General features: G+C 35.1%; 3 protein-coding genes across 8 annotated transcripts; 2 read left to right on the forward strand and 1 right to left on the reverse strand.

The window, feature by feature from the left end:
* The first annotated feature begins 9 nt into the window (after nt 1-9).
* mgr (prefoldin subunit mgr) lies at nt 10-5,089 on the forward strand. Of its 2 annotated transcripts, XR_015534406.1 has the most exons (6): nt 10-241; nt 885-1,012; nt 1,709-1,874; nt 2,537-2,649; nt 4,175-4,267; nt 4,618-5,089. XR_015534406.1 is itself a non-coding variant. In XM_022087026.2 (5 exons), exons 1-5 carry the CDS (start codon nt 149-151, stop codon nt 4,718-4,720), a joined length of 603 nt encoding a protein of 200 aa, XP_021942718.2. In that variant the 5' UTR covers nt 57-148; the 3' UTR covers nt 4,721-5,089. The 2 variants fall into 2 exon arrangements, 1 of the variants encoding a protein (XP_021942718.2); XM_022087026.2 differs by lacking the exon at nt 4,175-4,267 and having other exon boundaries at nt 57-241.
* A 343-nt stretch (nt 5,090-5,432) lies between these two features.
* LOC110841456 (c-Myc-binding protein) lies at nt 5,433-8,345 on the reverse strand. Its single transcript, XM_022087027.2, has 4 exons — nt 8,148-8,345; nt 7,908-8,029; nt 6,559-6,822; nt 5,433-5,846 (listed from the first exon to the last, which is right to left on the reverse strand). Exons 1-3 carry the CDS (start codon nt 8,160-8,162, stop codon nt 6,567-6,569), a joined length of 393 nt encoding a protein of 130 aa, XP_021942719.1. The 5' UTR covers nt 8,163-8,345; the 3' UTR covers nt 5,433-5,846; nt 6,559-6,566.
* A 36-nt stretch (nt 8,346-8,381) lies between these two features.
* On the forward strand, nt 8,382-16,403 carry LOC110841453 (E3 ubiquitin-protein ligase Mdm2). 5 transcript variants are annotated; one of them, XM_087346061.1, is made up of 7 exons: nt 8,382-8,516; nt 9,238-9,282; nt 10,307-10,429; nt 10,729-10,868; nt 12,736-12,927; nt 13,945-14,016; nt 15,831-16,403. In XM_087346061.1, exons 2-7 carry the CDS (start codon nt 9,246-9,248, stop codon nt 16,293-16,295), a joined length of 1,029 nt encoding a protein of 342 aa, XP_087202187.1. In that variant the 5' UTR covers nt 8,382-8,516; nt 9,238-9,245; the 3' UTR covers nt 16,296-16,403. The 5 variants fall into 5 exon arrangements, with proteins under 5 accessions (XP_087202187.1, XP_021942716.1, XP_021942714.1 ...); XM_022087024.2 differs by lacking the exon at nt 8,382-8,516 and adding an exon at nt 8,575-8,786; XM_022087022.2 differs by lacking the exon at nt 8,382-8,516 and adding an exon at nt 8,580-8,895.
* Nucleotides 16,404-18,376: the final 1,973 nt, after the last annotated feature.

An 18,376-nucleotide genomic window follows, 5' to 3' on the forward strand; every position in this document is an offset into this window, starting at 1 on the left:
GAAGCATGAATTCACGACATCTATCCGCAATGGAGTAGTGGTACTTGAAAATAGTACACAATATTGGTGAAAGGTGCTCCTAGTCGCCAAGAGCCAATGTTGATATTAATCTGTGCCTAACAGCAATCTGTAACAGGAAAGTTGAAAGATGGAGGTTGGTGATGGCGAGGGTGGTATATTGGGTGATGGTGATGACAAGAAGAAGAAATCATATGCTGGCATTCCTGAGGCTGCTTTTGTTGTAAGTAATAATATGTTTTATTGCGGTGCAACTTTATCACCTATTATTATGTTGGCTATTTAATTGAATCGCTGGTCGAGATTACGTATTTCATTAACCGGAAATCTGTTTAGATTTGGTGCACCTCGTATAAATATTTCACCTTTTAAAATTGGAATACATACATATAACTTGGTAATAAATTTTTGTTAAATGGGGCGTATGTAATGTGGGCTTGATCCCATTTTTGTGTGTTTTAAAATATATGTTTGTGTAGACCTAGTTTCATGAATGCATCCCTTATAACCTATGTAAGTCGAATCAAGAGTAACGTACATTACATTCAGAATATACATTTATTGTGCATAAAAAGTTATGCCATTCCTCAATTAAGTGTTAATAAACACTATATGCATATGTAACCAATAAGTTATTAATTTTTATTTACTTCCCATTAGATGAAATTCTGTGGATCTGCTGCCTCCATTATCAGGTCCCTGCTGATGGAGGCAGCAAGGACCTCTGAAACATTGGTAAACTTTTACCAGACAGTCATCTATTTACTCACCACCATGAAAACCTCAAATCCTATTCTGTGAATCAGTTATACATGGAATAATTAATATATTTTGTATACATATCTGAACTTTCTGATATTTTCCAGGATGATGTTGACAAATTTATGGATTTAGAAGAAAATGGTGGTGATGCAGATAAAGTTCTTAGAAGACTGGATGAACAACATAGCAAGTATAAGTTTATGGAATACAGTCTTGCTTCAAAGAGACGACGGTAAAAAAATTGTCCCACTTGTGTTGGTATCAGATTGAAACTAGTATCAAAGCAGAGTCATTGTCTAGTTTAATAAAAATTCTGTTACATACTAACAGATATGCCCCATATATCAGATCTATTTAAGTTACTAAGCATTTGTTAGAGGAACTGAGGAAAGAGAGTAAAAATATCATTCAGTAATATTTATTCTTCAAGTCTATACACAAACTATATTAATATTGATGTTAAAAATTAAAATTGATATAAATATTTCGCGCTATTCATCGTTTCCTCGATGTTACAATTTGCGCTATATATTACAACATGTTTCGATGAATAGCGCAAAATATTTATGTCAATTTTAATTTTTAACATCAATATTAATATAGTTTGTGTATAGACTTGAAGAATAAATATATGTATGAATTGAAAACACAAACATGACGCATCTAAACTATAATCATTCAGTAAGTTCATGCTCCAGCTGTGATTTGAACTGCAATCTTCCCAAATGAGAGGCAGATGCATTGCCACTTCTAACCGATCAACTGTATGGAGGCTATATTGTGTGTGTGCTTATATCTGAATTTGTAGACCTCTGACATAGGAGGTAGCAAGTGTAATCAATCAGTTTGTTATATGGACTATGCAATTTGTATATATAGGTTGCAGTTTTCATACAGAAATATTAACTTTTATTTCTATTTACTGAAGGTTGAAGAATCAGATCCCAGACTTGGAAAACTCTCTGGATATGATCAAGCTGTTACAGCAGCAACGTGATAATCCAAAGGAGATTGAAACTGAGTTTCTGCTGAGTGAGCAAGTATATTTCAAAGCGTTGGTTCCCCCAACAGACAAAGTGTGCTTGTGGCTTGGAGTAAGTATAAATTTCAACTGAATCCATGGAATCTATTGCGTGATTTAATATTGTGATAGGAAGTCAAAAATTGTTATTAAAATATGAATATGTAACTCCTGTAGAAATGTGGGTTGAATGGGAGTCATTTTCCCCCCAAAACAAAATCCTAAACCAATACTTATCTTTCAAGATTTACTTCAGTCCACCATGAAAAAAATATTATTTGTAAGAAAGTTGCCATAGTGACACAAGGGGAAGCTTATATTCATGACTAATTCCATGCAGTAGAGTCTTTGAAAATCTGAAGGTTTGCTACTGTGTATACAAGAGCCAACCACTGAACCCTGTGCTTAGCAGTTGAATCTAGTTCAGTCTTAAACCCTACTTTTCTAATCCTCCTCTTTGTGCCTGTAACTGCTTAGTAGCCTCAGTCCATCTTGTTAAAAAAAGTATGCATTTTTCAACTCTCCCATGAGAGGTGCATGTCTCATCCAAGTTGCCATCTTTGATTTAATCACCCTGACAGTATTAGGTGAAGAGGACTGATCCATGTTCTTCCCTCAGAATAAGAAGTGGTGTTTCACAATTCTATAAGACTCAGATTTTCACACATGGGCCCTCACATTGGCTAATTTCATCTTCAATTATTTTAACACTGATGTATTTTTTTTGTGTTACAGGCTAATGTCATGCTCGAATATACATTAGAAGATGCTACTAATCTTTTAGTGAAGAATATAGACACAGCGAAGAAAAACTTGGGTTATGTAGAACATGACTTGGACTTTTTGAGGCAAGTCATTACACTTTCTTCCTAGATACCCACATGTTGGGCTTTTAAATTGCATTTAACTCAGTAAGTTAAACGTTACATTTCATATTTATTGTCCATGCATCATGGCTTATTTGTAGTCCAGTGGGCCTTGCCTCACACCAACATACTACCTGGTAAACCACTAAAACTGAAATTAAAATCCAGCTAATAGTCTCATACTATGTTGGTTTAAATCACATCCATTTCATTGTGTTTCTATGTATGTATCATGTGAGCAGTGGATCATTCAGAAAATACAGTAAAACGTCTCTAAGTTGGACACTTGGGGTTCCACGAAAATGTGTCCAATTTACAGAGGTGTCCAAGACAGAGGGAAAGAGAAAAATCAGATTGTGGTCTAATGACAATACAATCTATTTACTTACATACACTGACTACTGTAGGCTTACTTTAATTAAGAATTAATGACAATAGTATTAATAATAATCTTTTGGAGCACACTCCCATGCATTGCAAATTACACCCCAGCCTCAATAACATTTTCTAAAATTTATTCCACCAATTTTCGCTTCCCCATCGCAAAAAGAAAAATTCCATTTCTTTTAACACAATCTGAACTCAAATGCAAGCACAGTGCTGATGGAGTTAAAGCTGTGTCTTCTGCAATACTGTAGTCCAGTTAAGGGTTCAGCAAAAGAATAGATAAACACTTGCAATGCGTTCCAATGATGGGTTCAATGTCCATAAGATAATCCTCCAGAGAGGAGTCATTCATCAGTCATAAATTCAAAATAACAAAATATGTAACTGAAAAAGTTTCGCTGGAAAGCATTGAAGCTAAGTGCATGAACCTGTCCAACTTATAACAAAAGGGGTGTTCAAGTTCCAGGATAAAGGGGTGTCCAAGATATTGGGTATTGTGGACATGTAAAATTATAGGATATTCGCCAGTTCCAATCAAAAGTTGCGGGGTTTCAGCTGCCTGGATTAATACAGCAGACCCACCTTGTTCACAGGTTTGTGCATCATGGTTCATCATATTTGCAAAAAAATTATGGTAATACTTGTACATCAGTGTAGGTCCCTCATTCTTGTGCATGAAGTAATACAAACAGCCCAAATACACCTCTCTGTCACAGGAGGTACACCAATGAATGTACAGGTAGCCCTCGATTTGCGCCAATTCAGAATAACGCCGATTTTTAAACCAGAAAGTCAAAAAGTAAAAAAAAAAAAAATATTACTATTATTTATAACATTTTACTATGTATTTCTTACTGATTCTTATACTAAATCATAATTCTTACATCGCTAATTTTGAATAAAAATTATAAATACAGTCATCTCTGCAATTACATGTTTCGTTAATGCAAATTTGCTCCAATGAGATCGATGAATCGGTAAAAGCTGTTTGTGAAATGCAAACTTTTGCATATGCGAGTTTGCTCTTATGAAATTTCATTCCTGGTGCTTTAAACTTTCAAAGGACTAATTTAATCTCTGCGGAGATACCGGATTATTTTTACTATGCGATTTTCTATAGGTCGGTGTCTTTCATGAATGCAACTATCGCATAACAGCAGAGATGACTGTACACATCACATGAAAGAATCGCGGGACCAACGACTTGCCTATTGTAAGTGTATAAAATATATTTTTTAAATTCCCTTTATTTTATTTACGTTATTTCAGAGCTTTAAATGTAATGCCATTATATTACTCATCAATGTTTGGGTGCTGGGAACGCATGTCATTGACTTCCCATTGATTTACATTATAAAAATTTCAATTTACGCCGGTTCGTCCAGGAACACATCCCCGGCGTAAATTGAGGGCTACCTGTACTTTCCACATTTTTTAGGGTGTATTCTTGCCTTTGTGTTTGATCATCCTGACAACTTTCAGCCAGGAACACCAACCATAACCCCATTTTTCCCATAAAGTCTGAAATTCATACTTCACAAATGACCAATGTTTATTTTTCAGAGACCAGTTTACAACCACAGAGGTCAATATGGCACGCGTGTATAACTGGGATGTCAAGAAGCGACAAGCTGCTAAATCCTCGTCCTCAAAACTTTCAACTTAATAATAAGCTTTAAAATTAACTTTATGGACGAATTTAGCCCTTTATTTAAATATTTTTGGCCACTTTTCAGCAGCACACACACACACACTCATTTATAGTGCACCTGGAAAGATTTTTCTTATGAGGCAGTATTTTTTTGTGTTGGTGTTAGCTAACATGACTAATACACTGCAGTGCTGTTATTCTGGAGAAAATATATTTTCTTGTTAAAATATCTACATTTAATCTGCTAATGGAAAAGTTCTAATTCTAGAGTCATGTACTTCTCCAATTCTATATTATGAATTGTTATGGCCAGCTTACCTGCGTTTTCATTGCTATGTCAACTGCTTATTATATAAAAAATAAAGCAAAGTTCAAGTCTTCTTATTCATGATTTTTAAACTGGAATGTAAATATAAATTTGTGTATGAGTATGCAAAGTGTGTGGGAAGTCATTAGACAGGGAATTGTAAAGCTTCATAACACACTGTGCACCCTTAAAACCTGTCATTGTCAATTAGAGTAAAATACACTATGAGATAACTTCTGCAAAACTTTAAACATGACACAACATGCTTTACACATGCATAAAGCATTTTTTTCTGTATCAGGTTCCATGGATAACTAAGTTTTCATTGTTGACTTAACACACTTTGCAAACATACCCACAAATTTATACTTCACTTATGTAAGGGAAAATAAATACAATGAAACACGAAGGCACATTACATCAGGCAGAAAACAAGTGTACTCATGGGTTTCTCCAGAAGTACAAAACAAACCCTAAGAAATAAATATTTATATATAACATGTTAAATTCACTTTGACGTTATGAACAACTCTTAACATTCTGTGACAAAAATATTGGTCTTACATATGTCTAAACTGGACAGATTCTCTTAAAGGGACAGGAGAAACAGCATTAAATACAAGACTGAACACTGTGTCCATCAATCTACTGCAATAAACCTGTATCTTACACAGTATGGCAAGCTTTTAACTGTATAAACTGATGAAAAGTAGTCCTATGCAACACTTCCACTGATGGCACTTTGTACCCGTATTTTACTCCTGCAAGTTGAGGCCATAGTCAAGGTACTAATGATGATATTCAGCTGCTAACTGTCCATGTTATTTTCTTGTTCTAAAACGGAAAAATGGAGTTAGACAGTGTTCCAACATTATAAATTAACACAAAAATACATGTAAAAAATGACTTAAATTGTTGGTGAAGCAGTATGGAGGAAGGGTTTTAAAGCTCGACAGAATTATTTTTATAGTGGAACTTGCACTTAGTAAGTGCTGTTTGCCTTTCCTTTGCTGTGCACTGACGCAAGAAACAGTCACATAGCACAGCTTATATCAGTTTGTAGCAATCGTTACAAAGGATCATTGCACCCCCACAAACAACATCTGGCACCCATAACACAACTCATATATCCATGTAAATATTGGTATAAGAATATTTCCACATCAAACATCATTCTCTTTAGTTGTGTAACAGCTAACTGGACAAAAAATCATGTCTAATTAATTTCATGAAATATGCTTCAACAGTCACAACCCCCAAAATACAGAATCTACCATTTCGTTACATTGAACTTCCTTATTGTGCTATACATTGAACACAAAATATGCAATAAATATGTAAAACAAAACATTTCTAGTATTATACCATCAAATGTTTATAGATATTCCTACCTAGTACATAAAATAATATTTACTTCAAAAAGCTGCTTAAAACATTATTAAAAAGTAAATATTCTGTAAATAAATATATCCAGTTGCATGATTCATCTAGCCATTTTATACTGGAATTCCTCTGGCACAATGAAATTCTTGCAACCATACTTTACCTTTGTGTTCAGTCTGCCTGATCTGGGGCCACAGCTTGTTTAACTCCCTCTTTAGAGTCTAATGGAGTACTGTCTACTGCCTGTGCTGCTTCACTTGAGGTGTTTTCATCAACTGGTCCTTCAAATTGTAACAACTTATTCTTAAGCACAGAATTTTCTTGTTCTAATTCTTCTACTTTAACTTTACTAATATCCAGCTCAGCTTTCACTGATCCTAAATCCTCCACATCAGGGCCACCACCAGCCAAATGTTTGCGAACGTAACTGTACCAGCATCAAGGAACTCATGATATAAACTTCAAAACATTTAGAGTACTAACTTTCATATCCTAAAGCATCTAAAATACAAACTTCAATGGCTAAACCTGATACATTAACAGTTTTCCTTAGGTCCTAGATATAAATTCAGAAAACTCAGGAATATATTTATATCTCATCACTAAAATGCAGGATAGAATCACAATATAAATATAGCTTACAAATCCTTAGAAAATGTAATTAATTTAAAATATCTGGTTGGATGATCGTTCACCTCTGCTTAGGCATGTGAACGTGAGGCCAGCAGTCAAGCTAGACGGCTTTGGCTCTCTGGAGCTGTTACGCCACGGATTTAATTTTGATATATGATCCACTATTACATGCCTGTTCTGAGCCAGCAACCCATTAATCAAGTATTATGAATATTGTTGTTCATACATATAGACAATATTTATTCATAATATGGATTGTATCCTGAATATGGTGTTAAAGGGAATGGCATAAACTTTTAATTGCACAGATGTTTATTTAAATTATTGTTTCCTATTCAATAGTAAAACCCAGACAGGTGTGACTCAGGAAATAACAGTTATAAATGGAATCTAGCCAATGCTGATGAATGTGCGATAAAAAAAATCTAACAATCTGAAATTATCCATGATCTTGCTAAGACTTTTGACTGTTAACCACAGTACATTGATAATTAAACTATGTTATTTTTTCAACAGAAAAGAGTAAAGTTGTCTCTGGTGCTTTGTCGGGGGGGGGGGGGGGGGGGTGTTGTAGATCAATATTGCCAACACAGAAACCAATAACTGCCAACTTCTTCATACAATATTAATTAGTGTATACTGGAACTTAATTCCTGCATCTGAAAGACAACTATATGGAAATCTGCATGCAATATTAGCTACACAAATTTAACATGAGAAAGCAATTATGGATTTCAATGCTGTATTATACAATGCAAAACACCCATCATCATTTGGCTTTATGTAATTAGTATCAACCCTTCACCTATTAACCAATAATATGCACTGCAAGAGAGTTGTTGAGTAATTATAATACAATTGTAAAGCACTGAAGGATACTCTAAGGCGTCATCTGGCTTCTCAGTTTCTTCATACAAACTAACCAGTACTTTAGTCAGAGCATCCATAACACCAGCTCGTTCCAAATATTTCCTGAACTCTTCTCTTTTCGAATCAATTTGCTGCAATTATAAACAATTACATCTTAACCAACAGAAATGAGCACATGTATTTAATGCCACAGTGACAAAATATATCACAAAGTAAATACACAGTTACTACAAATTAAATTATATTTACCCGGTAATTCGACATATTTTTCTGTGTATCCTAGAAAGTGCAATTGTGTGTATCACAAACTATTTATGGAACAACTGAACTTAACAACTGCTATTAATTGTTATCGAAACGCAAAATTAAATCTTAGTGCCCTCTGTGATGAAATATTCCTTGGTGTGTTTTCATTCATTAAACCATCAGGTGGTAATCTGTGGTTACATTCTTAGAAATGTCCTTTCATGTTCGGAGAGAGTTCTTTTATGCAATATCAGCAATATTTACTCATCATTCGCAATTAAACTGACCACAATTTACAATCCGTGCTTTTTAAAGAAATGTAGAGCATAATATACGTACATGCACAGAGGAATAACTAGGATATAAAAAAAGGTGATCATGTTTTGCAAATCGTTCTATCAACTGAACTACAATCAGAAGGGTTTTACACCATAGTCAAAACTTTTTAAAATCGATTGGGCTTCTGCTCCCTCAGCCCTTATCACTGGTGTTTAGGAATGCCTGTTCAATGATGGCACTAGAGTAATGCCATGTCTTATATGTGGCCAATATTTTGTTCACAGTTGAACATCGGAATGCACATTCCGTGGTAACGGTTAATACGTACTTAGTGTAATCGATACTTTCGACACGCGTAACGAGGTAACAAGCTGAGACATGTTCGAACTTGGTAGGACTTGTATTGGTGGTTGGAACTGTTAGTTTAGTTGCGGGTGTGGATTGTTTTAGGTGTAAAATCGTGAAACAAGAGGTGAGAGATGCAATGATAGCGAGTAAGATAATTGATTTCTATTCCATAGGTGTTTCGTAATTGATATTACTTTGATTAGATTGGCACAGTGTATTTGGTTGAGTAATGGTGAAACTTATTCCCACAGAGAAGTCATGTATATGGAATGGCTCTTGAAATGGTAGGATAACAGGTAAAGTTTTGGAGAATTCTAGTAAATGAAGACTATGACACTACATCAGCGTGTTCCTCTGAAATGTTTGTAGCTGTCTACATGATATAATACATTGAATTGAGATCCAGAAATGTATTATGCAGTTTAATTTAAAAAAATTCTGTTTATGATATATGCTTATTTTACAGTTGAAATAATGAGCTTAAAACGAAGTGGAGCAGCCGCTTTTGATGGTAAAGTAGTTTTATTTGAATATCTAATTAGTAACAGTTTATTTTTGAAGCAAACACTAACTAGTGACTAACTTCACAATAAAGGTTGTTCCTTAAAAAAGGGAGTCTTTTATCTGGTTAGGGAAGTAGCTGCTGCATTTGATAGAATTGAATGAAGTTTTCATGATAGCCTCTCATTGGGCCCACTCCTGAGTCATTTAAATCTGATCATTTTCTTTGTTATAATTAAATGTTTGAGACAGATAACCTAATATTGAACATTGAGTATTAAACATTTATTTTGAAATGGATAGGATGTATAATGTGAATGAGGTAGGTGTGAAATGCTTACAATCCATATAACGTTTCAGTAGGAAAGCCTGATGTGAACTGACTTGCTTCTAATAAAAATATAAATTACATAGTTATGTCAGTCAACTATGATATTACTGCAGAAATAATTACATGAGAAAGCATAACCATTATTATATGTATTTATAATAGCTGTATTTTTGGTTGAGGTAAATTCTTGTGGAGTACTAGTGAAATTGGAGGTACTCTCAATGATGTGTCCTTCACCAGTAGTGTGGTCAAATAAAGGGGAATGCTATGGGCATGGCTTGTTTCACACATGGGGAGATTAGAAAAAACATACAAAATTTTAATGTGAAAGTCTGAAGAGAAGAGATGACTTGCGAGGTATAAGCATAGATGATCAGATGAAGTTAAGATAAATTTTTAAAAAGTGGGATATGGTGATCTAATCTGGATCTAAGTGGCTCAGGATGGGGTCTGGTGGTGCATTGTGAATATGCTAATCAAATTTCAGGTTCTGTAAAGGCAGAGAATTGCTTGATCAGGTGAGTGGCTATCGACTTCTGCAGAAGGACCCTGCACTATGGTGTTAATGCAGAGTAGCACTGCTGAACTCTCAATTCACATTGGAATCAAGCAGCTTATTTGTTGACACATACAGTCATTGTGTAATGCAAAACTTCGTCTGTGGTTAAGTTGTTTAAATCTGTGTTTTGTTATGTTTATGTAGGACAGAGTGTTACTGGGGCGAAGGTACCGAGATTTAATTTTCATATTGTGTTAGAAGAGGAGTCTGAACAGCCGACTGATGAAGATGAAGAAAGTGTTCATAGTATTCAAGCGAAGGCGACAGGTTGGTGTATTATTTTTTATTTCAATAACTGGTGGTGATAAATGCTGATTCCTTTCTTTTAGACATTCAAAGCATTTAAGGCATGGACAGTGTTGTCTTCTGTTCATCCATGACAAATTACAGCTGTGTTCATGAAAGTACCCTAAATTATACCATGACTGCTTCCTTCCATATTCTTTTCATTTAACTGTTCATTAATTGTCCCATCATACACATTGTTATTTTGAATTTATAATGGCTATTCATTCCTTTTGTAGTTTATAATGATTTGAATACCTCCACAAATATTCTTTGTGCAGATTATGCCAAAGATACGAGTGACACCTCATCTCATAGAGATTGGACTGATGAAGTTACTATGGATGTAGAGTATGAGGTGAAAAGTCTTTCAGAGCAAGAAAACCCTCTTGGTGATGGCAGCTTGTCCTCTGATACAGATGTAAGTTGTACCTAATTTTTAGATAAATAATAAAATTCATTACAAGCTTATTTTTAGAGTAGAGTACTTCCAGTTCTGAAACATCCTTCAAATGTATAATGTGGTAGAAAGTTTGAATTTTTGTGAAAAATGCACATTTGTATATATGCTGATTCTTACAATTAATATCTGGCTATTCTTACAAGAGATATTTGGTAGTATTTTAATTCAAACACAGAACACTTATGAACATCATTAGAAAAGTTTTATGTTCTGTGAAGAAAAGAGCAAGGTCCCTTCCAAATACACCATTCTGGAAAATGCTTATTTTGAAATTCACAGAATATCTGAACATGCTAAAACTTTATGTTAAAGGCAATACAGCAGTTTTTCAACTAGATGGATTTGCAGTTTGTACACTGAGTTTATTTTGTGAAGGTCTAAATGAGGGGTCGTCAACCTTTTCATACCTACCGCCCACTTTTGTATCTTTGTTGATGGTAAAATTTCCTTACCGCCCACCGGTGCCGCCCACCACCATGAAAGAGGTACAGCTCGAAGACTGAGTGATGGCCGGTGGTAAGCCCTGCCCTCGTTATGCGCACTAAACTCGTGCCTTTGGCTATGGAACTCATTCATTGCTCCCTTGTCCACGAGTATACTTCGAGAAGCGTCCGGTGAATTATTATCTATATTCAAAGTTTAGAGATGGAATTCAAAAGTAAATTGCAAAAGCATATTTTAAAAAGTCAAACTCGCGAAGTTGTTAGCAATGTATTCGATATATGGAGGAAGAACAAAATTTGTAACAACGGGCAAAAAAACCCCACCGCCCACCATGAAAGCTTGAATCGCCCACTAGTGGGCGGTAGGCACCAGGTTGACGACCCCTGGTCTAAATGAACATTTCCCAAAGTGAAGATAACTTGAAGCCTGACCATATTTACAATGCTGATGAGAATGCTACAATGGAAAGTCGCCAACACGCACCTTGCATTTGAAAGACAAAGGCAGACTGCAGAACACATTGCTGTCATCTGTTGTAACAATAAAAAATCTTCGTTATACCAGGTTTTCAATAGCCGTTATATTACCTGGTAACATCAGCTCCTTTTATTTAAACTGTTCTTTAGGTTATCTTTCTGCCCAATTTTTATGTAAAATGAATGAAAATTAAAGTTGTGATAGCTAATATTATTACACATTGGATAGTGTTGGAGTTGATTATAATGTTCATTTTTACTTGGTTATTTCTTAAGTTATGTGTTTTATTTACGTATTTTTGGTTTAAAGTAGTTGAAGAATGTAATACCATATGTTTGTTTAAATTGTAATATCTCAAACTTTCATTATGTTTTGAGTACAGTGATGTGCAACATGACTTTGTGTTAATTGACAGTAATGGAAACGTTGTAAGCTGCCCATACACAGTGTGGGTGGCAGTGGACAGCATTGCTTGAGTAGAGGTGAAGAAGCTGGATATGGTTTTTCTGTCTCATTACAGTCACATTTATATCACAGTTTTCAGCTCTTGACCTATACAGTGTTTTCTTAAAACACTGCTATTTTATAAACTGTGAATTGTCTGATTATAGACTGTGTACCAGACAGCTATATATACTACTGTTTGCATTGCAAATTTGTTTTTAGGTATTCACCATAAATTAAAGTTCAAATAAATTCAAATGAGAATACAGACAAGCTTCAGAAATAAATATCCTGAATTTTGGCAGGCTGGAGTATTAGTTGTGTTGAACATTTAGGTTCTGCTGTCAGTAATAAGGTTTTCTGTCATAATGTATGGAGCTGGATGTGTAGAATGAAGATATTTGAAAATAAATTGGCCATTTCATTATTTTAATCACTGTACATTCTTTGTCTCTAACAGGATGTAATGTGTGCAGCAGGCATGATGGTGCTCTGTAATGATGAACTTAGTCTGTGTGCTGATAGCTCAGAGATTTCAGACTGTCAGCTGACCATTGATCCTGAGGTACCTCGAGGTGATTACTGGGCGTGTGTGCAGTGCAAGAATAGGAACAATAATCCTCTTTTCCGATATTGTGAGAAATGTTACAAGGTAAAATTCCTTTTAATTATAGTAGTATGTAAATTGGGTAGTACAGAAGTGAAGGAGCTGTAGACTGAGAACAGGTCTCTAAATTCCTGACCTATCATAGTATAATTATCTGCTAGTCATTTTTCCAACCCCTTGCCTCATCTATTTCCTCGCTTTGAAGTTATATGCATATCTCAGCTGTTTATTGAGTTGTGATAGTGCACTTTCCTATTTATTTTTCATATATCTCTTTATTTGGTGGCAATTCTCCTGTCTTTCTTAATCCTCGTATGTGAACCACACTGATGATCAGTTGTTCCAATCTACTGCCCAAGTTACATCATTATTATTCAGAGACCCTGAAGCAGCAATATTTTCTTCAGTTGCAAATTATTTCATTGAATTTTATCAGTTCTGTGATGAAACCTGTTCTTAATATGGTCGCTACAATGAAATAATCTGAAATAATTTTTATTTTGTAAAGTGACAGCTCTGAAAGTCAGTCGCTCATCAGTATGGACATATAATCAGTAAGTAAATGTTTGGGAGTCAAGTACTTAATTTCTTGGAAATATTAGGCATATTTTAATTTTGTGATGGTAGAAACATGTTTTTGGTTTGATAACAATGGAAGACTAACAGCTCTGAAAATGACTTCTGTAAAACAAATTTTCCCTATAACATATAAGTTATTTACTCTTTATCCATTATTTTCTTATCTGACACATTTTTAAGAAACAAATTAATGAATAATATCTAGGGCCATCTATACAATTCGATTCTTTGTACTGTACTGTATATTGTGTTCTTTCCAGTAGCAGTAGTTAAGCTTTGTTATTCAGGAGTAATGGTGAACGTATTTAAAAAATTATCAGAAATATGAATCTTTGGTTAATAATATTCAAGTTTGATTCTTGAAGTCTTTTCTGTGCCAGTATATAAAATCTTTATATTATTTCATTTTAATCTAAGAAGAACAGATTGTGGGATGTGAAAATCTTGGCCTCTCTATATTTTTGTTTTATTCTGAATCGGCAGAGGCAGATATGTATGCAGTGCAAAATTTCTAAGAAGTTTCCTTGCTTTCTCTTCTGTGAGGTTTGTTTTAAGGTGAGTTTAACAGTTCAGTAAAGCGGAAGCTGTCCTATCAAAGAAACAGGCAGCATTGTCTTCAGTAATATGTGACTTTTTTATGTATATTTGAGATTATGATATTGCTATTAGTAGTGTGTGTTTTTGTGTACTAAATATGTAATGGTTGTGTCCTTACCTTTGCTCGTTGTTCTTGGGGTGGAGAATTCAGAATTTAACAAGACCATTTGGTTCACAACTACATTTTATCAGCAGTTCGTAATGAGAACGGTGAAATTAGCTATTCTGTCTTGCACGATTAGTTATTGGCCCTTATCTGACTCGTGGGTTTTTAAGGACTGATGCTTTGTCTGTCTCACATACAAAATATTTTGAAAACTTAATTATTATTAGCATGTTTAATTGTGTGTATTTATACCAAAAGAATCATTGAATTTTATGTGGTATGAAAATTGAAAAAGTAATAGAAGATTTCTGTCTTCTGGGTTATTGCGCTGTGTAGTCTGGTCGATGTTAACCAACGTTTCAGAGGTCATTCTGCCTCCGTCATCAGGGCGATGAATATTCATCGCCCTGATGACGGAGGCAGTATGACCTCTGAAACGTTGGTTAACATCGACCAGACTACACAGCGCAATAACCCAGAAGACAGAAATCTTCATATTCACCGCTGTGAGAACCTCAAGTCTTACATACGAAAAAGTAATAAATTAAACGAAAATCTAATTTTCATGAGTACCTGTGATCATAAGTTATTAACAACAAGTTAGAGGTACAATGTACAAATAAATACAAAGAAGTACAAAAGATCTATGCTAGAGGCAGTATCTGTCATTGAACTACGGATAACTAGTTCGGTCTAGAAAGACTCAGATTATTGCTAGGAGCAAAAGAGCCTGGGATAAGCCCCAAGTTAATTTGGGGTAACAAGGAAAGTGGTTAAAGTTTCCTTTTCTGTGGACTTCCTTTCATATCATTTGTTGTTAATACCATAATCCAACATTAGACTGATAATGACACTTAGCTCTTATTTTTGTATCATAAACGAAGTGCAGGCTGACAACACTCCACAAGCTGCTTCTTCCTAAGTTATTTGACACCCATGCTACTTTAATTATTTCTGTCTTCCCACAAGGTAGATGGAGAGCCTTAGTTATCAGGTGGACTTCAGGTTTTAAACTAATTCTGTGATCCACAGCTTTTAAAACTTGATAAATTAATAGTTTTAATCTCAGTCAAGCATACACTGTACCTGAACCCCTTGGACTTTTACCTGTGGGATCACTTGAAGTCCCTGGTGTATGCCATGCCAGTTAACACATAGCAGGAACTATGGCAGTGTGTGTGGGTTGCTTATAACACAGTTAAAATGAGCCCTGGTATGTTTGAGTGTGTTAGTCTACTGTTTGTTGTGCTGGGGCATGTGTGCAGGTGGAGAGAGGATTTTGAACACCTCTTCCAAAATCGTGAATTAAATACATCATAAACACTTTGTAACAGGAATGTGTGTTCTCCATTCAGTTATAATATCTAGGTAAGGAAGCATTTCTGACCCCGTGTTCATAGAAACTTTTTATTATTGTTTTGGTTCACAGAATGTACCCTTAAATTTTCCAAACATACTTTTGACTCATTCTGTATATCTGTTCATTGAACCATTTATTCCACTTTTATAACTCAACTGTCTCTTTTGTTTGGTCTGTCTCCTGTGTATGGCTTCAGGACATCTTGTGTGAGGAGAAAATTTTATACATTTCAGTGAACACAGTATGGGATAATAGCTTTTAGATTTAGATTTGCAATTGTCTTTATCTGGGTAATTTTATCTACAGGTTCGAAAGAATTTCTTCCCTCCACGACCACGCAGAAAGAAGAGGAAAAGGAAATGTTCTTATTCTCGTAATAAACTGAGCTCTGTCAGGAAGTCATCCACTGCACCTGCAGTTGGTTTATCGGACATTCCTGATGAGATTGTGGTACGCAGTGGTGCAGTTGACATTGCAGGACCTTCAAATGTTCGTGTGGATAGTGGTTTAGGATCAAGTCTGGAATCTTCATACCAAACAGAATCTAAATGTGAAAGTGATTCACAAGGATTATCTGGTATCTCTAGCAATGGTAACTCTGACTTGTGTATGACATGTACGACAAATCCAAAAAATGGTATATTTGTCCACGGCAAAATAGGTCATATATGTTGCTGTTATAAGTGTGCATTAAAGGTTTGGACACAAGCTAGAAGGTGCCCTCTATGTAATTGTAAGGTTAACAATGTGCTTAAAGCTATAGTTGTATGAAATTGAAGTGTGCTGCAGTTCACAGCCATTCTTAACTGTATTCTGCATTGACCTTTGTTATTTGAAAAGTTTCATTTACTTGTAACAATAAAAATTACGTATGTTTTATTTATATCTCATTATAATCCAGTAAAGTGACTTGCTGTGTGCTAGGCAACCAGAGTTCAATTTCTGGTAAGGTGATGGATCTTTCTCCTCACCACTACTGTGTCTAGATGACTCTGGGGCTCACCCAGCCTCCTGTTCAGTGGGTACCAAGGGCTTCTTTCTTGTAAATAAAGTGTGTGAAGCTGACCACTCACTTCTTTTTATGACCAAGGTTAAGAATGTATGAAGCTGTACCTCTGCTTTCATGCATGTTCAAAGCGTGGTGCTTAGTTACGCTCAAGAACAATTTTATCTGTGCGTTATTGCTGCTTCAGTGCTGGAGTGTCTCACACACCCCATGACACCCACACGCTCGTATTGGTCCCCATCCACGACTGATCTGACCCCAGCTCCCATTGGCTAAGATTCGGCTACACCATTCACTGTCTTATCCCCTATAAACCTAACATTTTCCGCTCGATTGGCTCATTCATTGCCCTGATAACGGAGGCAGTATGACCTCTGAAACGTTGGTGGACATCTGCCATACTACACGGCATAACAACCCAGAAGACGGCAATCTTCTTCTAATTAATAATAAGTTGTTCAGAAAACCTCAACCAATAAATTATCTTGTATATGCACTCATAGCTTAAATTCATGTAAATACTGTATTATAAATTAGATTTAATAATAACTTGTTCAGGAAACCTCAGCCAATAAATTACATCTAGTATTTGTAAGTTAACCAAAATACTAAGTCGTTGCAGAACTCTAACCATTATTTAGACCATTTCTCAAATATCAACCATCTTTAATCCTGAATTAGTAATGGAGTTATCTTACTTGTCACTAACCCAAACAGGTTTCCTCTAATTTTGAAATAAAGTAGAAACTTGTCACTTTAAGAAAGAGAATAATTAGTAGGTAATCAATTTCAAGTTTCTCTCCAGTTGCACCCTTATAAATTACAGTCTGATCTCTCTGCAAATTTTCCTTTATAACATCCCAAATTCTATGAAATCTAAATCTGGTTATAATTAATTTGGGTCTGTCTAAATTGTGTATTATACTAAAGACATCTTTTTTATACCATACTAATTTATTTTCAAACGCATTATAACTGTTAAACTGATGCATATTCTTTCACACATTTTCCTTCGTCGATTTAAAAATCACATCATTTTGGAAGCTGGATTTGCTTCGATTATTGTTTTTTTAACTAATAGATGAAGGAAAATTTCCAAGAATATGCATAAATTTAATTTTGTGCTTTCATTAAAATCCATTAGACTAATGTAGCCATGTGTAATTTCAAGATAAAACAAAATGAGTCACTCAGCACTCAGTACATCGCTCCATAACAGTGTTGTTCAAGCCAGTGATGGAAAACCATTTTTTTTTGATGTGCACATTTGTTAACTGCAACATAGATTTCGGAAATAGTTGAATGACCTTATTGTTTCCTTTAAAAATACTGGATTGCAAACATTCAAACACTGGTAACCACAGGAGCTACCTACAGTCCCTAAATATCCATAATACCAAGAGGAAAACTGACATAAGTTCAAATACAGGTCAGTCACATCATGTACCATATATTATTATTTCACTGCAACAGAAGGTTTCTGGTCTACCAGTTTGAGTTCGAGAGTAGTATATGTTGTGACTGTTGCTAAGCAATGGAACATCCCAGAGAATAACTGAGGGCTCAGATCATGTATTTCCAGATGGCAAAATCTCAGTTCACAGCCTGGGACATTAGGTTCATACTTATAATATCCTTGTGTTCTTTGCATCATGTATTTAGTGGTAATAAATATGCCTTGTTTGATATTTCCCAATTTTGCCACCAGATTGCAGCATGTCATTGTCTGTGTCATGAATTTCCTCCTCTGTCATTTTATCATCATCATAGGATATTCAAAAGTACAATTTTGAGGTTGCGCAGGATGGCACAACCTACATTTCAAATCTGTCCAGTGGTTCTCAAG

The sequence above is a fragment of the Zootermopsis nevadensis genome, unplaced genomic scaffold, assembly GCF_977971745.1.
Source record: "Zootermopsis nevadensis isolate Lab colony 2312 unplaced genomic scaffold, Znev_1.0 Znev_ptg000010l, whole genome shotgun sequence".
Lineage (NCBI taxonomy): Eukaryota > Metazoa > Arthropoda > Insecta > Blattodea > Termopsidae > Zootermopsis > Zootermopsis nevadensis.